General features: G+C 45.1%; 1 protein-coding gene across 1 annotated transcript in view; it reads left to right on the top strand.

The window, feature by feature from the left end:
• The window catches only part of npepl1 (aminopeptidase like 1), a 28,947-nt gene extending 10,532 nt beyond the window's left edge, over positions 1-18,415 (top strand). Inside the window, exons 5-12 of the mRNA XM_079490758.1 lie at positions 3,469-3,550; positions 8,148-8,290; positions 10,442-10,519; positions 12,279-12,379; positions 12,796-12,919; positions 15,735-15,911; positions 16,474-16,584; positions 17,346-18,415. Coding sequence (XP_079346884.1) covers positions 3,469-3,550; positions 8,148-8,290; positions 10,442-10,519; positions 12,279-12,379; positions 12,796-12,919; positions 15,735-15,911; positions 16,474-16,584; positions 17,346-17,519 — 990 coding nt within the window. The 3' untranslated portion in view covers positions 17,520-18,415. The remainder of the gene's footprint in view (positions 1-3,468; positions 3,551-8,147; positions 8,291-10,441; positions 10,520-12,278; positions 12,380-12,795; positions 12,920-15,734; positions 15,912-16,473; positions 16,585-17,345) is intronic.
• The last annotated feature ends 8,514 nt before the right edge of the window (positions 18,416-26,929 follow it).

Raw genomic sequence — 26,929 nt, 5'->3', positions numbered from 1 at the left:
TGGGGTTAGGTTTAGATTGGGGTTAGGTTTAGATTGGGGTTAGGTTTAGATTGGGGTTCAGGTTTAGATTGGGGTTAGGTTTAGATTGGGGTTTAGGTTTAGATTGGGGTTAGGTTTAGATTGGGGTTAGGTTTAGATTGGGGTTTAGGTTTAGATTGGGGTTAGGTTTAGATTGGGGTTAGGTTTAGATTGGGGTGAGGTTTAGATTGGGGTGAGGTTTAGATTGGGGTGAGGTTTAGATTGGGGTTAGGTTTAGATTGGGGTTAGGTTTAGATTGGGGTTAGGGTTAGATTGGGGTTAGGTTTAGATTGGGGTTAGGTTTAGATTGGGGTTAGGTTTAGATTGGGGTTAGGGTTAGATTGGGGTTAGGTTTAGATTGGGGTTAGGTTTAGATTGGGGTTAGGTTTAGATTGGGGTGAGGTTTAGATTGGGGTTAGGTTTAGATTGGGGTTAGGTTTAGATTGGGGTTAGGTTTAGATTGGGGTTTAGGTTTAGATTGGGGTTAGGTTTAGATTGGGGTTCAGGTTTAGATTGGGGTTAGGTTTAGATTGGGGTTAGGTTTAGATTGGGGTTAGGTTTAGATTGGGGTTCAGGTTTAGATTGGGGTTCAGGTTTAGATTGGGGTTTAGGTTTAGATTGGGGTTAGGTTTAGATTGGGGTTAGGTTTAGATTGGGGTTCAGGTTTAGATTGGGGTTTAGGTTTAGATTGGGGTGAGGTTTAGATTGGGGTTAGGTTTAGATTGGGGTTAGGTTTAGATTGGGGTTTAGGTTTAGATTGGGGTGAGGTTTAGATTGGGGTTAGGTTTAGATTGGGGTTAGGTTTAGATTGGGGTTCAGGTTTAGATTGGGGTTAGGTTTAGATTGGGGTTAGGTTTAGATTGGGGTTAGGTTTAGATTGGGGTTAGGTTTAGATTGGGGTTCAGGTTTAGATTGGGGTTAGGTTTAGATTGGGGTTAGGTTTAGATTGGGGTTAGGTTTAGATTGGGGTTCAGGTTTAGATTGGGGTTTAGGTTTAGATTGGGGTTAGGTTTAGATTGGGGTTAGGTTTAGATTGGGGGTTAGGTTTAGATTGGGGTTAGGTTTAGATTGGGGTTAGGTTTAGATTGGGGTTTAGGTTTAGATTGGGGTTCAGGTTTAGATTCGGGTTATGTTTAGATTGGGGTTAGGTTTAGATTGGGGTTCAGGTTTAGATTGGGGTTTAGGTTTAGATTGGGGTTAGGTTTAGATTGGGGTTAGGTTTAGATTGGGGGTTAGGTTTAGATTGGGGTTAGGTTTAGATTGGGGTTTAGGTTTAGATTGGGGTTTAGGTTTAGATTGGGGTTTAGGTTTAGATTGGGGTTTAGATTGGGGTTTAGGTTTAGATTGGGGTTTAGGTTTAGATTGGGGTTTAGATTTAGATTGGGGTTTAGATTGGGGTTAGGTTTAGATTGGGGTTTAGATTGGGGTTAGGTTTAGATTGGGGTTAGGTTTAGATTGGGGTTAGGTTTAGATTGGGGTTAGGTTTAGATTGGGGTTAGGTTTAGATTGGGGTTTAGATTGGGGTTAGGTTTAGATTGGGGTTAGGTTTAGATTGGGGTTAGGTTTAGATTGGGGTTTAGGTTTAGATTGGGGTTCAGGTTTAGATTGGGGTTAGGTTTAGATTGGGGGTTAGGTTTAGATTGGGGTTTAGGTTTAGATTGGGGTTTAGGTTTAGATTGGGGTTAGGTTTAGATTGGGGTTAGGTTTAGATTGGGGTTAGGTTTAGATTGGGGTTTAGGTTTAGATTGGGGTTAGGTTTAGATTGGGGTTAGGTTTAGATTGGGGTTAGGTTTAGATTGGGGGTTAGGTTTAGATTGGGGTTCAGGTTTAGATTGGGGTTAGGTTTAGATTGGGGTTAGGTTTAGATTGGGGGTTAGGTTTAGATTGGGGTTCAGGTTTAGATTGGGGTTCAGGTTTAGATTGGGGTTAGGTTTAGATTGGGGTTAGGTTTAGATTGGGGTTTAGGTTTAGATTGGGGTTAGGTTTAGATTGGGGTTAGGTTTAGATTGGGGTTTAGGTTTAGATTGGGGTTTAGGTTTAGATTGGGGTTAGGTTTAGATTGGGGTTAGGTTTAGATTGGGGTTAGGTTTAGATTGGGGTTCAGGTTTAGATTGGGGTTAGGTTTAGATTGGGGTTAGGTTTAGATTGGGGGTTAGGTTTAGATTGGGGTTAGGTTTAGATTGGGGTTAGGTTTAGATTGGGGTTTAGGTTTAGATTGGGGTTTAGGTTTAGATTGGGGTTTAGGTTTAGATTGGGGTTAGGTTTAGATTGGGGTTCAGGTTTAGATTGGGGTTAGGTTTAGATTGGGGTTTAGGTTTAGATTGGGGTTAGGTTTAGATTGGGGTTAGGTTTAGATTGGGGTTCAGGTTTAGATTGGGGTTCAGGTTTAGATTGGGGTTCAGGTTTAGATTGGGGTTAGGTTTAGATTGGGGTTAGGTTTAGATTGGGGTTAGGTTTAGATTGGGGTTCAGGTTTAGATTGGGGTTCAGGTTTAGATTGGGGTTAGGTTTAGATTGGGGTTAGGTTTAGATTGGGGTTCAGGTTTAGATTGGGGTTCAGGTTTAGATTGGGGTTAGGTTTAGATTGGGGTTTAGGTTTAGATTGGGGTTCAGGTTTAGATTGGGGTTAGGTTTAGATTGGGGTTAGGTTTAGATTGGGGTTTCGGGGTTAGAATTGGAGTAAAGTACATAATTTAAACGTAGTTGCGCGTCAGTGTCATGCATAGAAAAATGGCTGATCTTTAAGCTGCGGCATTTTGTGAGCTTGTAGATCTGTTATTTTTCGGCTTCAGGCTTAACGATTAAAATGGCTAAATGGCATTCATACGATCGTTGTGCTAAACTATTGAAGTTAACTCTATATGTTTACATTAACCACCAGGGATATGTATTCGAGACCCTCCTGTTTTCACTGTACACTTATAATAGCCTCAATGTAACGTTAGGTTTGAAGTGAAACATGGATATTATTACTACTACTCCAGACAGAAGGTTTATTCATGGAGCCTCCAGCTGTAGATTTAAAAGCTGTGGGACTGAACTGTAGATTTAGACCAGAGGACAGATTATACAAATGTCTTCTAAATCCTGACAGTTTTCTGAAAAACCCTATGTTTCTATGTCAGTGGTTCTCAAATTATTTCATGTCAAGGACCCCCAGAATTATATGTAATTGGCCGCCGACCCCCATCTGAAAACATGTAATTCCAGTGACCTCCCAGAAGCAAAGATTTGAGTTAAAAACGTTAAACGTTATAAAGAATATATATTCAATGATTTGCGCTACATTTTCATGATTTTTCAAAAATAGCAGACCCACAAGCTCGTAGCGCGGCACTCGGTGCCGCGCTACGAGCTTGTAGATCTGCTATGTTTCAATAGCTAAAGTATAACATAATGCTTAAAACACCGAGAGGGGTTCCCGTCCTGAATGATATAAATGTGTTTCCAGGAGATCAAGGCTGTGGGGGCTGAACTTGGCATCACTCCAGTGATCATCCGCGGAGAGGAACTGAAACAACAAGGTTTTGGAGGTAATGTTTATTTTGCACTAGTTGTACTAGTTTATTGGATGGAGGTTGTTTGGGTGTTGCTTATCGTTGCTGTCGGTAACAAAGCTGTTGTCTCCTTATTTTAACTTGAAATTAATGCCCTACTTGACGGTACCGCGTCACACCGTCACACGTCACGGTACCGCGTCACACCAAACCATCCAAAGACGGTACCGCGTCACCAAACCATCCAAAGACGGTACCGCGTCACACCAAACCATCCAAAGACGGTACCGCGTCACACCACCGCGTCACACCACCGTGTCACACCACCGCGTCACACCACCGTGTCACACCAAACCATCCAAAGACGGTACCGCGTCACACCACCGCGTCACACCACCGCGTCACACCAAACCATCCAAAGACGGTACCGCGTCACACCACCGCGTCACACCACCGCGTCACACCAAACCATCCAAAGACGGTACCGCGTCACACCACCGCGTCACACCAAACCATCCAAAGACGGTACCGCGTCACACCAAACCATCCAAAGACGGTACCGCATCACACCACCGCGTCACACCAAACCATCCAAAGACGGTACCGCGTCACACCACCGCGTCACACCAAACCATCCAAAGACGGTACCGCGTCACACCACCGCGTCACCAAACCATCCAAAGCAGACGTGAAAGCGTTTTGAGCTCGTTTAGATCGGCTGCTTTTGCTACTTTAGAATTTGAATGGTGAAAAAGTAACGGTTCTGAACATACGAGGTTGACCGAGACGTAACGGTTCTGAACATACGAGGTTGACCGAGACGTAACGGTTCTGAACATACGAGGTTGACCGAGACGTAACGGTTCTGAACATACGAGGTTGACCGAGACGTAACGGTTCTGAACATACGAGGTTGACCGAGACGTAACGGTTCTGAACATACGAGGTTGACCGAGACGTAACGGTTCTGAACATACGAGGTTGACCGAGACGTAACGGTTCTGAACATACGAGGTTGACCGAGACGTAACGGTTCTGAACATACGAGGTTGACCGAGACGTAACGGTTCTGAACATACGCGGTTGACCGAGACGTAACGGTTCTGAACATACGAGGTTGACCGAGACGTAACGGTTCTGAACATACGAGGTTGACCGAGACGTAACGGTTCTGAACATACGAGGTTGACCGAGACGTAACGGTTCTGAACATACGAGGTTGACCGAGACGTAACGGTTCTGAACATACGAGGTTGACCGAGACGTAACGGTTCTGAACATACGAGGTTGACCGAGACGTAACCGTTCTGAACATACGAGGTTGACCGAGACGTAACGGTTCTGAACATACGAGGTTGACCGAGACGTAACGGTTCTGAACATACGAGGTTGACCGAGACGTAACGGTTCTGAACATACGAGGTTGACCGAGACGTAACGGTTCTGAACATACGAGGTTGACCGAGACGTAACGGTTCTGAACATACGAGGTTGACCGAGACGTAACGGTTCTGAACATACGAGGTTGACCGAGACGTAACGGTTCTGAACATACGAGGTTGACCGAGACGTAACGGTTCTGAACATACGCGGTTGACCGAGACGTAACGGTTCTGAACATACGAGGTTGACCGAGACGTAACGGTTCTGAACATACGAGGTTGACCGAGACGTAACGGTTCTGAACATAAGAGGTTGACCGAGACGTAACGGTTCTGAACATACGAGGTTGACCGAGACGTAACGGTTCTGAACATACGAGGTTGACCGAGACGTAACGGTTCTGAACATACGAGGTTGACCGAGACGTAACGGTTCTGAACATACGAGGTTGACCGAGACGTAACGGTTCTGAACACACGAGGTTGACCGAGACGTAACGGTTCTGAACACACGAGGTTGACCGAGACGTAACGGTTCTGAACACACGAGGTTGACCGAGACGTAACGGTTCTGAACACACGAGGTTGACCGAGACGTAACGGTTCTGAACATACGAGGTTGACCGAGACGACGACGACATGTTTTATGCATTTAGACACTGGATTCTACAAAATGTCTTCTGAATCATAACAGTTTGTTTCTATGTCAGTGGTTCTATGTCAGTGGTTCTATGTCAGTGGTTCTATGTCAGTGGTTCTATGTCAGTGGTTCTCACAGGGTTAAACCCTATGTTTCTATGTCAGTGGTTCTATGTCAGTGGTTCTATGTCAGTGGTTCTATGTCAGTGGTTCTCACAGGGTTAAACCCTATGTTTCTATGTCAGTGGTTCTATGTCAGTGGTTCTATGTCAGTGGTTCTATGTCAGTGGTTCTATGTCAGTGGTTCTATGGCAGTGGTTCTATGTCAGTGGTTCTATGTCAGTGGTTCTATGGCAGTGGTTCTCACAGGGTTAAACCCTATGTTTCTATGTCAGTGGTTCTCAAACTATTTCATGTCAAGGACCCCCAGAATGATAGTAGTACAGTGGGAAGAGGGGGGTCATGCACCCCCCGGAAATATACTTCTAATCAGTGTTTTCTTATTGGAAAAAATGTGCTGAAAATGACGAGCTATGATAAAAAGTTGTCAAAAGGTCCCACCTACCTCAAAACCCCCTTTTTGGTATATGGCTCTGGCGAAATTGTGTAAAGGCAAAATATTAATTCACTAAAATTACATAAATAGACATGGAAGTCTGACATTTGTCATGGAGTATCCTGACACATAGGGGTAAGTAGAAGAATAGGATTTGGGGGGTTGCTACCATTATAGTTTTAAATATGACCTACATTATCCCCAGAAAAACAAAAACAGATGCTGTCCGCTTGACTAATAACAACAAAGATGGTTATTTTCCAACACATTATGGTGAAAATCACTGCCTCACTTGTATATAGAAAACTTCCCATATCCCTAAGCTTCAATTTGAGCCCAAGATAACCTTTCTATCTTGAAAATTACTCTTTCTGCAGCCAAAACTCTGAACTATACCTCAAATCGGTGAATTGTATATTCAGTCAGTCAGCTATACATTTGGAATAAATTAATGAATGACTGAGTTTGAACTGACTCCACATTATGGAATATTTCTTATTTGAATAAGCTATGTTAAAAAGTTGGAAAAGTGTCCAATCTACAATTTCTATGCAAATGAGTGCTTCCATTATCAAAATAATCGATTTTCACTATATCTCAGCCAATACTGCACTTAAATGAACAAATACGGTGTCTAGACCTATGTTTTGAGGGTCGAGGATCTCAGTGAAACTATTCTTAAAGTGACTACATGTGCCCATGGCATGCTGGTGTGCAAATCAGTGCCGATGAAATCAATTCCTCTATCTCGTCGGCTTCTTGTGCATGCTTTCCAGTGTCAAGGAGATCAAGCAGTGAGGTTGGTATAGGACTGCACCACAGGACACACTGGATTCAAAAACTATTTGGTTTTCAACAATCCCTGCCCTTCATCATATGGTTTTGTTTTTTCCACCATAGCTTCATCAGCTCGCTTGTATAAGGCAACGGTGGCTCTCTTCAGAGCAGAGTAGCATGTAGGAAGGCGAGTCAGGTCAACTTTAGATTTAGAAATGAGTTTGTCATCTGCCCCACCACTCTTTCACTGAAGACAATTTAAATAGCATATATTCATGAGCCTAGCCAAGCCATATGACCCATAGGGCAGGAGCCTAACAAGTACACTCCCTGGCATATAGTAAACATCGATTGTTTTGATAATGGTGACACTCATTTGCATAAACATGGTAGATTGGACACTTTGCCAACTTTTTAACATAGCTTATTCAAGTAAGAAATATTCCATAATGTGGAGTCAGTTCAAACTCAGTTATTCATTCATTCCAAATGTATAGCTGATACTGACTGAATATACAATTTTCACCGATTTGAGGTATACCGGTAGTTCAGAGTTTTGGCTACAGAAAGAGTAATTTTCAAGATAGAAAGGTTATCTTGGGCTCAAATTGAAGCTTAGGGATATGGGAAGTTTTCTATATACAAGTGAGGCAGTGATTATCACCATAATGTGTTGGAAAATAACCATCTTTGTTGTTGTTAGTCTTTTTCTGGGGATAATGTAGGTCATATTTAAAACTATAATGGTAGCAACCCCCCAAATCCTATTCTGCTACTTACCCCTATGTGTCAGGATACTCTATGACAAATGTCAGACTTCCATGTCTATTTATGTAATTTTAGTGAATTAATATTTGCCTTTACACAATTTCGCCAGAGCCATATACCAAAAAGGGGGTTTTGAGGTAGGTGGGACCTTTTGACAACTTTTTATCATAGCTCATCATTTTCAGCACATTTTTTCCAATAAGAAAACACTGATTAGAAGTATATTTCCGGGGGGTGCATGAGCCCCCTCTTCCCACTAGACTATATGTATTTGGCCGCCGATCTGAAAACATGTTGTTCCAGGGACCCCCCCCCCCCCCCCCCACCACCACATTGTCAAGATTTTTCAAAAATCAGCAGATCTACTAGTTCGTAGCGCTATGAGCTTGTAGATCTGCTATTTTTCAATAGCTAAAGTATAACAATGCTTTAAAACACCAAAAGGGGTTCCCGCCCAGAATGGGTTTAACACCACCTATTCCTCTGCCCCCCCCCCCCCCCCCCCGGTCAGGTATCTATGGCGTGGGCAAAGCGGCGGTCCATCCCCCCGCCCTCGCCGTCCTCAGTCACAAACCAGAGGGCGCCACCCAGACCATCGCCTGGGTGGGCAAGGGCATCGTCTACGACACCGGAGGGCTCAGCATCAAGGGAAAGGTAGGAAGGAGGGAGGAAAGGAAAGAACATCCAGAGCCTTAGATATAGACAGAGTTACGCAAACTGTGTTCACTTCATGGGGCTTCAGTCCAATGGAGGCTCTCCTACATAGACTTCTATTGGCTTCAGTCCAACGGAGGCTCTCCTACATAGACTTCTATTGGCTTCAGTCCAATGGAGGCTCTCCTACATAGACTTCTATTGGCTTCAGTCCAATGGAGGCTCTCCTACATAGACTTCTATTGGCTTCAGTCCAATGGAGGCTCTCCTACATAGACTTCTATTGGCTTCAGTCCAATGGAGGCTCTCCTACATAGACTTCTATTGGCTTCAGTCCAATGGAGGCTCTCCTACATAGACTCCTATTGGCTTCAGTCCAACGGAGGCTCTCCTACATAGACTTCTATTGGCTTCAGTCCAATGGAGGCTCTCCTACATAGACTTCTATTGGCTTCAGTCCAATGGAGGCTCTCCTACATAGACTTCTATTGGCTTCAGTCCAATGGAGGCTCTCCTACATAGACTTCTATTGGCTTCAGTCCAATGGAGGCTCTCCTACATAGACTTATATTGGCTTCAGTCCAATGGAGGCTCTCCTACATAGACTTATATTGGCTTCAGTCCAATGGAGGCTCTCCTACATAGACTTCTATTGGCTTCAGTCCAATGGAGGCTCTCCTACATAGACTTCTATTGGCTTCAGTCCAATGGAGGCTCTCCTACATAGACTTCTATTGGCTTCAGTCCAATGGAGGCTCTCCTACATAGACTTCTATTGGCTTCAGTCCAATGGAGGCTCTCCTACATAGACTTCTATTGGCTTCAGTCCAATGGAGGCTCTCCTACATAGACTTCTATTGGCTTCAGTCCAATGGAGGCTCTCCTACATAGACTTCTATTGGCTTCAGTCCAATGGAGGCTCTCCTACATAGACTTCTATTGGCTTCAGTCCAATGGAGGCTCTCCTACATAGACTTCTATTGGCTTCAGTCCAATGGAGGCTCTCCTACATAGACTTCTATTGGCTTCAGTCCAATAGAGGCTCTCCTACATTGACTTCTATTGGCTTCAGTCCAATGGAGGCTCTCCTACATAGACTTCTATTGGCTTCAGTCCAATGGAGGCTCTCCTACATAGACTTCTATTGGCTTCAGTCCAATGGAGGCTCTCCTACATAGACTTCTATTGGCTTCAGTCCAATGGAGGCTCTCCTACATAGACTTCTATTGGCTTCAGTCCAATGGAGGCTCTCCTACATAGACTTCTATTGGCTTCAGTCCAATGGAGGCTCTCCTACATAGACTTCTATTGGCTTCAGTCCAATGGAGGCTCTCCTACATAGTCTTCTATTGGCTTCAGTCCAATGGAGGCTCTCCTACATAGACTTCTATTGAGAATGGGGACAACCAACTGGGACAAGTCCTGGACCGGAAGTAGGCAGAAATGCACTGGACACAGGCGGCAACAGCCCAGCTTTAATGATCTTAAATCGCTCTATTTTAAATTGTTTTGTAGTAATAGTACAACATAAACATTACAGAGACTTTAGTTGTTACTGTACAATACTTTAAAACAGTTGTCATGTTGCACACATGCTTAAAATAGCTCTTATTTGCGCCGCCTTCGTTGAAAACAATGTATTTCCAACTCCAGCTTGTCCCTCTCCATCCAGGCTGCATGAACAGCGCTCGAGCGCTCGGTTTCTGCCCCCTCAATGTCACAACTCTTCTATTAGATGGCTCTGGGTTTCTGCCCCCTCAATGTCCTAACTCTTCTATTAGATGGCTCTGGGTTTCTGCCCCCTCAATGTCCTAACTCTTCTATTAGATGGCTCTGGGTTTCTGCCCCCTCGATGACGCAACTCTTCTATTAGATGGCTCTGGGTTTCTGCCCCTCAATGTCCTAACTATTCTATTAGATGGCTCTGGGTTTCTGTCCCCTCAATGTCCTAACTCTTCTATTAGATGGCTCTGGGTTTCTGCCCCCTCGATGACGCAACTCTTCTATTAGATGGCTCTGGGTTTCTGCCCCTCAATGTCCTAACTCTTCTATTAGATGGCTCTGGGTTTCTGCCCCCTCAATGTCCTAACTCTTCTATTAGATGGCTCTGGTCACATCATGTTAGAATAAGTGTTGGTTGTGTTTCTCCAGACCTCGATGCCGGGGATGAAGAGAGACTGTGGCGGAGCGGCGGCCATTTTGGGAGCTTTCAAAGCCACCATAAAGCAGGTGTGACTAAACTTTAACCCTTTCCTCTTGCTTATTTCCTCAAAATATGGTTACGGTTTACTTTGACCCATTCAGGACGGGAACTCCTTTTGGTGTTTTAAGCATTATGTTATACTTTAGCTGTTGAAAAATAGCAGATCTACAAGCTATGAGCTTGTACGTCTATTATTTTTGAAAAATCGTGAAAATGTGGCACAAATCTTTGAATATATATTCTTTCAGGCCGAACATTTTTAACCCATTTTGGGCGGGAACCCCTTTTGGTGTTAGCATTATGTTATGCTTTAGCTATTGAAAAATAGCAGATCTACAAGCTCATAGCGCGGCACCGAGTGGCGCGCTTCGAGCTTGTAGGTCTGCTATTTTTGAAAAATCGAAGAACTGTCAGGATGTAGAAGACATTTTTAGAATCTGATCTCAGGTCAAAATGGGGTCCAAACACTTCATTGTGTGACATGGGGTGGGGCTTTAGGACTGATTTAGAACGGGGGTCTTAGCTAGGGGTGGGTCCCGAACCTCGGGACCAAGCATGTACCGAACCCAACGTGCTTGGGTACCGGGTACCCAATACCAATGGGTACCCGGTACCCAATGGGTACCCATTACATTAATTCAATTTCGGTTCTCTCTATCGGTTCCCACAGACACTGTCACACGCTATTTATTTATTTTCTTCCCTTTCAATAGACGCGCAGGGAAAAGCCTACACTGCGTTGCATCAGCGACGTGTTGTGGGCTTGTGGCTTGCAGAGGCGGAGCTATCTCTCTGCATGGAGTTAGACAGTTAGTTGTCGAGGAGTCTAGAGACAGAGAGACGCTGTGCCTGGCACTGAAGCATTGAAGCAACATAATTATTAATTAAAGTTTCTAAACGTAATTTTCAAGTGAAGTTTATGGGAGGAAACGTGCGTGCGTGCGTGCGTGTGTGTGTTGGGTCCAGAGGCCCAGTCAATTTAGAGCTTGCCAGTCTAACTTTGAAGAGAGGTGGTGAAAAAACAACAAATGATAGCCTAATTTGGGCAGCCCATGTGCATGCACATTTCTGTTAGTAGCACCACAGCATGCAGGCCTTTTGTTTTCAATGACCCCCCATTAGCACGTCTTTGTTTTCAATGACCCCCCATTAGCACGTCGGCAAACCCCTTCTCACCTATCAGCCGGAGATGCCTACAACACTATTGCCCAGAATAGATATATTATATTTAAACTAATCACTATATTATCCACAAATGGCTCAATAAAGGAGAAGATGTTATACTATTCATTATACATTGACATTGAGCCGAAATAGGGAACCGTTAAGAACCGGAATCGATGAGCAGAACCGGAACCGGAATCGGACTCGCAAACATCCCAACGATACCCATCCCTAGTCTTAACCCATTTAGACCTGATACCAGATTCTACAAATCCTGATGTTTCTATATCAGTGGAACTATTTCATGTCAAGGACCCCCAGAATGTAATTGGTCGCCGACCCCCATCTGAAAATATGTAGTTCCAGGGACCCCCACCAGAAGCAAAGATTCGCTGTGAAAGAATATATATTCAAAAATTTGTGCCACATTTTCACGATTTTTCAAAAATAGCAGAACTACAAGCTTGTAGCGCGGCACCCGGTGCCGCACTATGAGCTTGTAGATCTGCTATTTTTCAATAGATAAGGCATAACATAATGCTTAAAACACCAAAAGGGGTTCACGCCCTGAACGGGTCTTAGTCCCAACGTTTTTTAAATTCTTGGCGTTTTGTCTCTCAGGGATTCAAGGACAACCTCCACGCCGTGTTCTGTCTGGCGGAGAACGCTGTCGGCCCGACGGCCACGAGACCCGACGACATCCACACCCTGTACTCTGGGAAGTAAGTACACTAAGTACACACTAATACACCCATACCCTGTACTCTGGGAAGTAAGTACACACTAATACATCCATACCCTGTACTCTGGGAAGTAAGTACACACTAATACATCCACACCCTGTACTCTGGGAAGTAAGTACACTAAGTACACACTAATACACCCATACCCTGTACTCTGGGAAGTAAGTACACACTAATACACCCATACCCTGTACTCTGGGAAGTAAGTACACACTAATACAGCCATACCCTGTACTCTGGGAAGTAAGTACACACTAATACAGCCATACCCTGTATATATTTTGAGTATATTTCTACAGTGATGTGTCTAGTATTTACAGTATATTTCTACAGTGATGTGTCTAGTATTTACAGTATATTTTAGTATGTATTTACAGTATATTTCTTCTCTCTAGGACTGTAGAGATCAACAATACGGATGCAGAGGGCAGGCTGGTGTTGTCAGACGGAGTGGTGTACGCCAACAAGGACCTGAGTGCTGACATCATCCTGGACATGGCAACCCTCACCGGGGCACAGGTGGGTACATTGTGCTGATATCATCCTGGACATGGCAACCCTCACCGGGGCACAGGTGGGTACATTGTGCTGACATCATCCTGGACATGGCAACCCTCACCGGGGCACAGGTGGGTACATTGTGCTGATATCATCCTGGACATGGCAACCCTCACCGGGGCACAGGTGGGTACATTGTGCTGATATCATCCTGGACATGGCAACCCTCACCGGGGCACAGGTGGGTACATTGTGCTGACATCATCCTGGACATGGCAACCCTCACCGGGGCACAGGTGGGTACATTGTGCTGATATCATCCTGGACATGGCAACCCTCACCGGGGCACAGGTGGGTCCATTATTAACTCACTGAACCTCGTTATAAAATGCTGACATGGCACCGTGCACGTGGACGGTTTGGTTGAATTCAGCGGTGTGTTATGTAAGGGATAATATCTGGCCAGGTGGTCGTTGTAGGGAGATAATTCACCGACAGGGAGTTTAACCACCGAGGTGAAGCCGAGGTGGTTAACACTAGGATGTCTGAAAAAAATTAACTACTACTATGACGGCTAACGGTCAGGATGACCGTGTTTTTCGTGCTATTTGATTGGCCATTCTCTCCCCCACTGTCTAATGATCTTCACACCTCTCTCTGCACCCGTTGACGGCTTGCCATTGTTTTCTAAATGTTACATTCCAACTAATTCAAGGCAGCAGTTTCAACTCGACAGGACAACTCAAGTTATTTTTTATTTTTTATTTCAGTTTACCAAACTATAATTATAGTGACGGTGTGAGCGCTATATTGAATACCCTTGCGCAGCAAACACTGTCCGACTTTGTATTGAGCCAATAAAATAGGCTACCACACGTTATTGCCAGAGCCAGGCACATTGCTCAGACGAAATACGACATTAGTTATATATTGTCATTTTTATATAGAGGGGGAAACATCGATGTAATTAATATATATTTGATTGATTGTGCCAAAAAAAGGAAAGAGCTGTGCGTGCGTGCGTGCAAATCAGAAAGGTTTACAGACAAAGGAGTTGGGAGTTTGGGAGCGGCTTTAGTTATAATAATAATTTCTTCTTCGTTTTGAATATAACCACATTATAACCATATAATGTGGTTATGGAGCTGTGCGTGCGTGCGTGCGTGCGTGCGTACAAATCAAAAGTTTACAGACAAAGGAGTTGGGAGTTTGGGAGCGGCTAGCCTTCTATATAATGCTGCGCACATATTAGCCTATATATATTTTAAAAATACCCAGCATCATTTTTGGGAAGGCTAAGCCTGGCCTAGCCTTACATACCCGCCGCCTATGATCGATGTCATTTATATATATTTGATTTATTGTGCCAGCAGAGAGGTCCGTAGCAGCAGCACGGTTTATATATACACCATAGGATAGATCAAGTCATGTGACGCATCACCGCCACAAATAGTGCTACAGCGTTATCTAAAATGCACTTCCACATACCTCACCGTCAGTTACTTGGATATTTTCTCCCTCTCCACGAGAGAGGGAGAGAGAGAGAGGGAGAGAGAAAAAAAGAGAGCCGTGATGCGTGGAAATCAGTTCCACTGGTCGCGTGCAGAAAAGTTTACAGACAAAGAAGGACGGACAGAACTGTTCTTCTGACTGACAAAACATTTAGAAGTTCTGGACGTCTATCGGGTTGGGCTGATTTCAAACATTGTCATTTTTATTTGGCATCGCGCTGATTCGCGCATCGGCAAGCATTCTCGCTCCAAGGAAAGGAAATGTCGGTCGGGTCAAACAGACCATGCTATAAACTTTATTATTCCAGGATAATTGATTCATTTTTATCATCGCCACCTTACATAATTATGCTATAAAGATGGCGTGTATAGTCAACATGTATTTATATCTATTGAGCTATGCGCTTGGTGGAAACAATACCACACACCATATTTATTTTTCCGTTTCGAGAAATAAAGTCGGACATCGTTATTTCTGCAAACCGCATCTAACAAATATAACATCTAAAACAACATTTAGTTTATGTACATTCGTAATGTAAGTTTGCCTATACATGTGGAAGTAGTTGGAATGCAAATTACACATTAGCTTGAACAATGCCTCCAATGTCTCCAGCCGGGAGGGAGGTGTGAACAGCACTGCTTGTGGGGGAGAAAGGGTGAGAGTCTAAGAGCGGTCCCACGGACCGAAAAAGAGCAGACATTTTAGTAGAATTAGATCGCTCCGACGTGCTAGTGTTAAACTCCCTGAACATAAATTAATACATTGACCCAAAACACAACAAAAAAAGTATTCCATAAGTTCGCGCTGGCTGCGTCTGCAGCTGCAGGGCTGCAGCACTGTCAGAAAACAAGGAAGTGAGTTGATCAAATAGAATCCATTTTCGGGTTTTACTGCTTCGTCTATTTCTCGCTCAAATGTTTTCAAAAACATTTTTGAGAGCAATGTTTAGCTGTAAATGACATTGTGTGTCACTAGTGTGTGTGTGTGTGTGTGTGTGTGTGTGTGTGTGTGTGTGTTTACATGGCTGTCATGTTGGAAACAGCAGTAAATCAAGCGGGCGCAGCTGGTGCTCTGAGGGTTTGATTAGGCAGAGGTCTGTTATACAGCGGAGCGGTCATTATGATGAGATAACTCACCGCTGAATTAAGCGATTGACCAATCAGAATCAAGCATTCAACCAAGCCATGTAATAATTCTGAATAATAACCAACTATAAGTTGGTTATAATTCAGAAACCAACCAAACCGTGTAATAAACGATAGTTGGTCATCAACTAAAAATATCGAAAGGTCGTGACCCCGGTTTGTTTCCTCTCCTGCAGGGCATCTCCACGGGGAAGTTCCACGCCGCGGTGATGACCAACAGCGAGCAGTGGGAGGCGGCCTGCGTGCGCGCCGGGCTGCGGAGCGGAGACATGGCCCACCCATTGGTCTACTGCCCCGAGCTGCACTACAGCGAGTTCACCTCGGCTGTGGCTGACATGAAGAACTCTGTGGCCGTGAGTTATCAATGCTTTATTAGACATGAAGAACTCTGTGGCCGTGAGTTATCAATGCTTTATTAGACATGAAGAACTCTGTGGCCGTGAGTTATCAATGCTTTATTAGACATGAAGAACTCTGTGGCCGTGAGTTATCAATGCTTTATTAGAGTTCACATGAAGAATGTGGCCAAACTCCGTCTTTTAAAGTGAACGCGTATGCTGGCCCCTGGGAACTGGGGTTTATGCCAACAGCTAGCCGCAATTATAGAGTTAAGCATTATGTTATACTTTAGCTGTTAAATGGTAAATGGTGCATTTATATAGCTTCTGGGGGTTTACTATTCTGTCCATATCGCGTCACAACTCAAACGGCGTTGAGTCGGCTCTAGCAAACTCCGCAACGTTCGACACGGCAACTCGCTCTCTTCAGCTCGCTCTGTGGAGTCTCTCTCACGTGGCGTCGTAGGGAATAAAGTACAGTTTTAGACCGTGACGGAGGATATTTCAATGACTGCTGTTTATTAATAATTATTTGAATGGTTTGTCCTGTATTTCCTGCGTGCGTGCGTGTTTCCAGGACCGTGAGAACGCCCAGAGCTCGTGTGCAGGCCTGTTCATCGGCTCTCACCTGGGCTTCGACTGGCCTGGTGTCTGGGTGCACGTGGACATCGCCTCCCCCGTGCACTCTGTGAGTTTACACACACACACACACACACACACACACACACACACACACACACACTACTGTGGTGTCTGGTGGGCCTCTCGTCTCCACCAGGGGGAGCGAGCCACAGGGTATGGGTTTTTACCAGTGTTGTTTTTGGCAGCAAATTTAGATTTTAGTTTTAGTTACATTTTAGTCACCTGGAATGGGTTAGGGTTAGTCTAGTTTTAGTCGACTAAACATCATAAGGACACAATGTATTTTGGCGGGCCTTGATGCCGTCGTAATGACTGTTTTTACACTTGCTGAAGATAGCCGATCTACGCTTGTGAGCTTGTAGATCGGCTATTTTCAGCATGCAACTAGTGTAAAATGACTGATACTGGATCTCTTGTCCAACATTTTAGTCTAGTTTTTATTTGTTGACAATTGTCAGTATATTTAGTCTTAGTTTTAGTCATCATAGCTTAGTTTTTATTTTGTTTTAATTTTTTTAGTCAGTGGAAAAAGGTAGTTGACGAACATTTTTTTCGTCTTGGTTTTAGTCGACGAAAACAACACTTGTTTGTACTGAGATGTTGTGGTCTTGTCTCCACCAGGGGGAGCACCACAGGGCTTTGTGTTTGTACTGAGATGTTGTGGTGTGTCTTGTCTCCACCAGGGCGAGCCACAGGGCTTTGTGTTTGTACTGAGATGTTGTGGTGTGTCTTGTCTCCACCAGGGGGAGCCACAGGGCTTTGTGTTTGTACTGAGATGTTGTGGTGTGTCTTATCTCCACCCTGCAGGGCGAGCGGGCCACGGGCTTCGGCGTGGCTCTCCTCATGGCTCTGTTCGGCCAGGCTTCAGAAGACGCCATGCTGAACCAGGTGTCTCCGCTGACCGTCTCCAAGTCCAGCTCCACCTCCTGCGCCTCAGGGGACCACCTGGAGAGGGACTGCAAGAGGAGACGACTGGTGTAGAAAATAAAATAATACAACGGTCTACTTGTGTAACCGATTACTGCCACAACACACCCCTCACTCTTTACTGCCACAACACACCCCTCACTCTTTACTGCCACAACACACCCCTCACTCTTTACTGCCACAACACACCCCTCACTCTTTACTGCCACAACACACCCCTCACTCTTTACTGCCACAACACACCCCTCACTCTTTACTGCCACAACACACCCCTCACTCTTTACTGCCACAACACACCCCTCACTCTTTACTGCCACAACACACCCCTCACTCTTTACTGCCACAACACACCCCTCACTCTTTACTGCCACAACACACCCCTCACTCTTCTTAACGCAAAGTGCTCCACAATCATGGTCTAATTATAGAGCAGGGGTTCTCAAAAAAACGTTTTAATTCCAAGGACCCCCTCCCCCCATAACTCCTTGAGTGTTTACCAATGGAACCATAAGGGTCCATTTGTACACTCCCCCCCCCCCCCCCCCCCCCCCCACTGAGAATGAATTGGACCTGGAACCAAAACGAATGTCCTTCCGGATCCGTGAAAACACTCCAGAACGGAAACGGTTCTAGAACTAAAGTTGTTTTCAGTGGAAAAAGGATGGACCTCAGAGATGACGGTGGGTTCCATTTGTACACCGAGATAATAACAGACCTGTACTTTAGGGTCCATTTAGAATTAAATGTCCTTTTCAACGGAAGTGAAATGAGATCTGGAAGGAGCAGGTGGACTTGCTGTCTCTCGTGCCAGTCTTGTTTGACTTTGATTAATTGGCTGATGGTTTCTATTTAAATGGTGGTTGTTCATGTTTGACCTTGTGTGACCTTAAAGATGTGGCGATGTGTGCACTTAAAGATGTGGCCATTAATTAAAGTTTGACCCGAAGTGACTTTGGTTTCAGAACTTCACTGCGTTTTAGACTCGGAACAGAAATGTCTTTATGTTTTTCCTAAATTGATGTTAGCCTTTAGTTGTGACAGTATCAAACATGGTCTATGTATGAAGATGGGCCAACTTCATTGGAGACACTAGAGGCGAAATGGTACACAAATATAGTAGGTGTGGTTTGCGTCTCCCTGACCCCCCCCCCCCCCTCCCAGGCTGACAACAACACTGACGTCATGTGGAGCATTGAGAGCATTATGTGGCAAATGTCAAAATCAGCCCCCATCAACCAAGAGTCTAAGACAATTATGGAACATTATTACGCATTGGACACACATGTATTTCGCTTTTAATATGTCCATTAATTTCACGTCATAATATTCACATATTGTCATCTTAAATATGGGGCCAGAGCCCCCTATGTGTTGTCCGTCAAATTGCAGATGGACAGAGAGAGGCTTCCGGACTCATCTAAAATCTCGTAAGAGTTTGTTGCTGGGATAAATGTAGATTTTCTCCGGATTCATCTTGCTAAAAAGCCATTTTACTATGATTATCTTGTAAATAGTGTGCCTTTGATGATTGGGTCCTGTATTTAGTTCAGTGACCATGGAGTTAAGGAATGGTTCAGAAGCTGTGTTCACGTTCATTCTCCCATTGGAAATTAATAATCACTATAAAAGGATCGACCAAGCAGGAAGGCAATAATATGCACAAGAAACATGGAAGACTAAACTTGAGAAAGACCATGGAATTGTGACAGGGTCGGTTTTTTATAGTGGGGGGCAGGTACGGGTTCTTGAAGACTCGTACAGAGTTGGCGGTGCCCAGATTTGAACCCATGACTTTGTGTTGCAAAGGCAAGAGCTCTACCTACCGAGCTAACAAGCAAAATCATTCAATGTTTTTGTAGCAAGTTGCACAAGGAGAACTAATGATAAAGGTGGTTAAAGATAAATTAATTGACTGCATATAAACCAGAAAATGTACCAGATTCAGACGAGGAGCTCAATGAGTGAGTGAAAACCAATGAAATGAGTCGGAAACAGGGATTAAAGGTTAACCACCGTGCATTTTGATCAAAGATCCTGGGAGGAGATGCATTTTAATTGATTTTCATATCATTCAAAATGGCGGGTGATCTAGAGGTCAGAGGTCAAAAGTAACAGCACGGAACTTGTTCGGCATGAGGAGACATATGTGTGTCAAGGTTTCATTGCCGACGGTCAAACGGTTCATGAGCTATGCCTGGTCAAAGTTTGCATTTTCAATATAGCGCCACCCTTTGGCCAATGGTTGTGGGCTTCGCATCCTCACCGTTTGGCATGGCCCTCTACCATATCTCCAAATTTCGCGAAAACCGACTGCACGGTTCAGCCAGAACTGCTATTTTGGCGGAAGAAAATAAATAGCAATTTCAAAAAAGGACCAAGTGCTTTCAGAACTGCTGGGTCCTTTAATGAATGGTTCAGAAGCTGTGTTCACGTTCATTCTCCCCGTCTCCTAATAATGTTACCGCTCACCTCACGCAGATACAGCAAGTGTTGCACAGAGAACTGTGACCTGTTGAAAGTAGTTACTTCTTCCCAGCATGCATTGCACTGTTTTAGACAGACACAGTCAAAGAGCGGCGACCATATGTGGCAGCGGTGGCCGAACGGATTGCGGAGCGGTCTTGATACCGGAAGGTCGCCAGTTCGAATCAGCGGTCCGACACGTTACAATTACCACCGCTGAAGTGCCCTTGAACAAGGCATTGAACCACTACGATGAAATGTTCTATGAGCAGGGCCTGGCTGGAAACAAGTTATTGACCCTGGGTAAATATAGTAATCATTTCATTTCATTTCATTAGCTCTGTTACAGAATAGGGCTGCGGCAAGACCACAACCACATATCGGTAAAAGACCACAACATGTCGGCGAGTAAAGTCACATCCCAGACGGTAAAAGACCACAACATGTCAGCGAGTAAAGTCACATCCCAGACGGTAAAAGACCACAACATGTCAGCGAGTAAAGTCACATCCCAGACGGTAAAATCGGACCTCAAACGTGAACCAGAGTGGACCGAAGAAGGAGAAAAATCGGACCTCAAACGTGAACCAGAGTGGACCGAAGAAGGAGACCAGCTATTTGGGCTTTTTAAGAGAGAGATGTCGGAGGAACAGATCTACCAGGCAGCCATGCTGAAGCAGCCTGTGATAAAGTTACACAGAATAAGTATGTGCATGTTTTAACGTCACTGTACACTTTGATTTCATCTTCAACAGAAAGCACATTACACAAATGTCGCTACTCGGTGGAGTAACGCTTCCTCCTAGGAGTCCTAGCGCTAAACTCAAACTGTAGTTAATTGTCGTGTGTGTGTGTGTGTGTGTGTGTGTGTGTGTGTGTGTGTGTGTGTGTGTGTGTGTGTGTGTGTCAGGTTTCAGCAAATGGCAAGAGAGGGGCTCGGGCTGTTCTCAGGGGCTAGGGCTGTTCCCCTCAGGGGCTTGGGGCTCGGGCTGTTCCCCTCAGGGGCTTGGGGCTCGGGCTGTTCCCCTCAGGGGCTCGGGCTGTTCCCCTCAGGGGCTCGGGCTGTTCCCCTCAGGGGCTTGGGGCTCGGGCTGTTCTCCTCAGGGGCTCGGGCTGTTCTCCTCAGGGGCTCGGGCTGTTCCCCTCAGGGGCTCGGGCTGTTCCCCTCAGGGGCTCGGGCTGTTCCCCTCAGGGGCTCGGGCTGTTCCCCTCAGGGGCTCGGGCTGTTCCCCTCAGGGGCTCGGGCTGTTCTCAGGGGCTCGGGCTGTTCCCCTCAGGGGCTCGGGCTGTTCTCCTCAGGGGCTCGGGCTGTTCCCCTCAGGGGCTCGGGCTGTTCTCCTCAGGGGCTCGGGCTGTTCTCCTCAGGGGCTCGGGCTGTTCTCCTCAGGGGCTCGGGCTGTTCTCCTCAGGGGCTCGGGCTGTTCCCCTCAGGGGCTCGGGCTGTTCTCCTCAGGGGCTCGGGCTGTTCTCCTCAGGGGCTCGGGCTGTTCTCCTCAGGGGCTCGGGCTGTTCTCCTCAGGGGCTCGGGCTGTTCTCCTCAGGGGCTCGGGCTGTTCTCCTCAGGGGCTCGGGCTGTTCTCCTCAGGGGCTCGGGCTGTTCTCCTCAGGGGCTCGGGCTGTTCCCCTCAGGGGCTCGGGCTGTTCCCCTCAGGGGCTCGGGCTGTTCTCAGGGGCTCGGGCTGTTCCCCTCAGGGGCTCGGGCTGTTCTCCTCAGGGGCTCGGGCTGTTCTCCTCAGGGGCTCGGGCTGTTCCCCTCAGGGGCTCGGGCTGTTCCCCTCAGGGGCTCGGGCTGTTCCCCTCAGGGGCTCGGGCTGTTCCCCTCAGGGGCTCGGGCTGTTCTCAGGGGCTCGGGCTGTTCCCCTCAGGGGCTCGGGCTGTTCTCCTCAGGGGCTCGGGCTGTTCCCCTCAGGGGCTCGGGCTGTTCCCCTCAGGGGCTCGGGCTGTTCCCCTCAGGGGCTCGGGCTGTTCTCCTCAGGGGCTCGGGCTGTTCCCCTCAGGGGCTCGGGCTGTTCCCCTCAGGGGCTCGGGCTGTTCTCCTCAGGGGCTCGGGCTGTTCTCCTCAGGGGCTCGGGCTGTTCCCCTCAGGGGCTCGGGCTGTTCCCCTCAGGGGCTCGGGCTGTTCCCCTCAGGGGCTCGGGCTGTTCCCCTCAGGGGCTCGGGCTGTTCCCCTCAGGGGCGCGGGCTGTTCCCCTCAGGGGCTCGGGCTGTTCCCCTCAGGGGCTTGGGCTGTTCCCCTCAGGGGCTCGGGCTGTTCCCCTCAGGGGCTCGGGGCTCGGGCTGTTCCCCTCAGGGGCTCGGGGCTCGGGCTGTTCCCCTCAGGGGCTTGGGCTGTTCCCCTCAGGGGCTCGGGCTGTTCCCCTCAGGGGCTCGGGGCTCGGGCTGTTCCCCTCAGGGGCTCGGGGCTCGGGCTGTTCCCCTCAGGGGCTCGGGGCTCGGGCTGTTCCCCTCAGGGGCTCGGGCTGTTCCCCTCAGGGGCTTGGGGCTCGGGCTGTTCCCCTCAGGGGCTCGGGGCTCGGGCTGTTCCCCTCAGGGGCTCGGGCTGTTCCCCTCAGGGGCTCGGGCTGTTCTCCTCAGGGGCTTGGGGCTCGGGCTGTTCCCCTCAGGGGCTCGGGGCTCGGGCTGTTCCCCTCAGGGGCTCGGGCTGTTCCCCTCAGGGGCTCGGGCTGTTCCCCTCAGGGGCTTGGGGCTCGGGCTGTTCCCCTCAGGGGCTTGGGGCTCGGGCTGTTCCCCTCAGGGGCTCGGGGCTCGGGCTGTTCCCCTCAGGGGCTCGGACTGTTCCCCGCGCAAGTTTGTGAACGATATAAAACTTTCCTTCGTCCACATTGCGGTTATGTTAATTATTATGCTGTATAAACGAGACCGGTAAACTGCTCCGGATTCAAGGGAAAGCTGTAGTACACATGGCCGGCCTGTAGATGGCCACCCAAAGAAAAAGCTTATTCTAAGACTAAGAGTAGGCTATATGAAAGCATTTTATGAATTATACTATTGGTATTTTACACAGGTGTTGCCAAATAACTAATTATCTTGCCAGTCAGATGCGCATATGACACATCTAGGTCATATCAATTTAATCAGCAGAGGCTGCAGAGCAGTGCTGCTTCTCTCTCTGAGTCACACACTGACTGACCAGCTAAAGTGTATGCCTACTTTAAACCATAATGTGACAAATCTTGGATTAATTCTTCTGAAAACGAGCAGCAAGCACAAGGTAAGAGAGAGAGAGAGTCTCTCTCAGATCATGAAAGCTCTCAACGAGGGGCGGCATGATTCATTGTGAACTTATGAGTTTGACTTTGGAGATTGAATATATATTTGCTGGTGCGCAACACCTCTGAATGTCTTAATTGCTCGTTTAGATTGATTCCACCTGCGCAGCACAGCGCTAATCATTACACATCACTGCAGTCAGACCTGCCTGAGCGGAACGGACTGCCTAACTTGTTAGCCTATATACTAATCTATTCTACACTACACCATTTAATAGTAACAATAATGTAGAAGATCATCCGTTTTCTTTCTTGTTTTTCAAGATTGGTAATCACCATAATTTATATCTGTTCTCCAAAAATAGCTCCTCTACAAGCTCATGCATGTGGGCTGCAGATCGGCTATTTTTGGAGAAGAGATTTATAGACATGTGCAAATATAAAATAACTGTGATACTTATATGTAAGTGTTTATGGTGAAATAAACCATTAACACTAGTTAGTTTGGAGGGGGCGAGGGGACTATGACATCACCGTTTCAGCAAATTAGGCGGCATTTGCTATACACACGGAGACGAGAAAGTCGCGTCTCCAAACTTTCCCACTCTGGAAGGTGGTTTCAAAATTAGCCGTTTAAGTCCCCCAAAACGCCGTCTCTGTGTGGCAAAAAGGGCAGATCGGCTAAATACTTGCCCAGGTAACTCAAAATACGTCCTCGTCTGGATGACCCCTTAGTGTCATGATGCGTTCAGCAAAAACACCAAAAGATTTGGCTTTTTTAACATCGATTTAGAGGAATACAGACATTCCACCCTAAAATAAATCCTACAATATATGAACATGTATGTATGATTAACATATATATGAGCTTTATATGACATGTTTTTAATATAAATCCACATACTGTATATGCACATATTATTAACCCCAATATGGCTTAGCCTATATGTAGGATATATTCTGCATAGGCTATATTCGTATATTGGCATGTATATGTTCATATATATTTCCTTTCCATGTGGGGAAACACCCCTGTTTTAAATGCATTAGACCAGTGGTTCTCTAACCTTTACTATAATTTGCTTTAAACTGCAAGAGAAATCATGATGCTGAATGATAACCCACCCTTTGAATAATAGCATTTAACTAAATGAGTGAGATTTGCACCATGCAGGTCAATAAGAGATGGTGACTCTATATTGGTCGTGTCTGATGCACGACCAATATAGACTTTGAGTTACTTTTGGATTAAAAAAACTATTTAATTAGATAAAACAAGTTTTACTATTGATAACCAGAGCAGAATGTTGAGCCTATGAAATTAAGAAAAAACTAGGCCTACAGAAATATTGTTAAATCAGTGGTTCTCAACCTTTTTACAACGAGTACCACCTCAGAAAATATTTGGCTCAAGTAGGCCTACCACCATTATCATTCATGTTAAAATACAGTCCTATAGAAAATGAATAATATCCGCACTCTCAGTGGAGTAAGAGTCTTTGTTTAATAATGATAGTGCTCCGCAGCAGCAGTCATACCAGACAGACAAACGTTCTCTTTGAATCTGAACCCAGCACACGCCTGGACCTTTATTCATTGAATAGTTATTATTATTACGGCTGTTTAGCAACGGCTATTTGTTGGTATGGAAACCTGATCAGGGACAAAAACCACCTTGGTAGGATTGTGAGATCTACAAGCTCATAGCGCGCCACCGAGTGGCGCGCTATGAGCTTGTAGGTCTGCTATGACCTACAATAGAAATGACTGACATAGAAACATAGCTTTTTCAGAAAACTGTCAGGATGTAGAAGACATTTAAACTGTCAGGATGTAGAAGACATTTAAACTGTCAGGATGTAGAAGACATTTAAACTGTCAGGATGTAGAAGACATTTAAACTGTCAGGATGTAGAAGACATTTTAAACTGTCAGGATGTAGACATTTTAAACTGTCAGGATGTAGAAGACATTTTAAACTGTCAGGATGTAGAAGACATTTTAAACTGTCAGGATGTAGAAGACATTTAAACTGTCAGGATGTAGAAGACATTTAAACTGTCAGGATGTAGAAGACATTTAAACTGTCAGGATGTAGAAGACATTTAAACTGTCAGGATGTAGAAGACATTTAAACTGTCAGGATGTAGAAGACATTTAAACTGTCAGGATGTAGAAGACATTTTAAACTGTCAGGATGTAGAAGACATTTTAAACTGTCAGGATGTAGAAGACATTTAAACTGTCAGGATGTAGAAGACATTTAAACTGTCAGGATGTAGAAGACATTTAAACTGTCAGGATGTAGAAGACATTTAAACTGTCAGGATGTAGAAGACATTTAAACTGTCAGGATGTAGAAGACATTTAAACTGTCAGGATGTAGAAGACATTTAAACTGTCAGGATGTAGAAGACATTTAAACTGTCAGGATGTAGAAGACATTTAAACTGTCAGGATGTAGAAGACATTTAAACTGTCAGGATGTAGAAGACATTTAAACTGTCAGGATGTAGAAGACATTTAAACTGTCAGGATGTAGAAGACATTTAAACTGTCAGGATGTAGAAGACATTTAAACTGTCAGGATGTAGAAGACATTTAAACTGTCAGGATGTAGAAGACATTTAAACTGTCAGGATGTAGAAGACATTTAAACTGTCAGGATGTAGAAGACATTTTAAACTGTCAGGATGTAGAAGACATTTTAAACTGTCAGGATGTAGAAGACATTTTAAACTGTCAGGATGTAGAAGACATTTAAACTGTCAGGATGTAGAAGACATTTAAACTGTCAGGATGTAGAAGACATTTAAACTGTCAGGATGTAGAAGACATTTAAACTGTCAGGATGTAGAAGACATTTAAACTGTCAGGATGTAGAAGACATTTAAACTGTCAGGATGTAGAAGACATTTAAACTGTCAGGATGTAGAAGACATTTAAACTGTCAGGATGTAGAAGACATTTAAACTGTCAGGATGTAGAAGACATTTAAACTGTCAGGATGTAGAAGACATTTAAACTGTCAGGATGTAGAAGACATTTAAACTGTCAGGATGTAGAAGACATTTAAACTGTCAGGATGTAGAAGACATTTAAACTGTCAGGATGTAGAAGACATTTAAACTGTCAGGATGTAGAAGACATTTAAACTGTCAGGATGTAGAAGACATTTAAACTGTCAGGATGTAGAAGACATTTAAACTGTCAGGATGTAGAAGACATTTAAACTGTCAGGATGTAGAAGACATTTAAACTGTCAGGATGTAGAAGACATTTAAACTGTCAGGATGTAGAAGACATTTAAACTGTCAGGATGTAGAAGACATTTAAACTGTCAGGATGTAGAAGACATTTAAACTGTCAGGATGTAGAAGACATTTTAAACTGTCAGGATGTAGAAGACATTTTAAACTGTCAGGATGTAGAAGACATTTTAAACTGTCAGGATGTAGAAGACATTTTAAACTGTCAGGATGTAGAAGACATTTAAACTGTCAGGATGTAGAAGACATTTAAACTGTCAGGATGTAGAAGACATTTAAACTGTCAGGATGTAGAAGACATTTAAACTGTCAGGATGTAGAAGACATTTAAACTGTCAGGATGTAGAAGACATTTAAACTGTCAGGATGTAGAAGACATTTAAACTGTCAGGATGTAGAAGACATTTAAACTGTCAGGATGTAGAAGACATTTAAACTGTCAGGATGTAGAAGACATTTAAACTGTCAGGATGTAGAAGACATTTAAACTGTCAGGATGTAGAAGACATTTAAACTGTCAGGA

Source organism: Electrona antarctica (genome assembly GCF_951216825.1).
Source record: "Electrona antarctica genome assembly, chromosome: 21".
NCBI lineage: Eukaryota > Metazoa > Chordata > Actinopteri > Myctophiformes > Myctophidae > Electrona > Electrona antarctica.
Note: the sequence above shows the minus strand (reverse complement) of the source record. Positions and strands in the feature narration are given on the sequence as shown.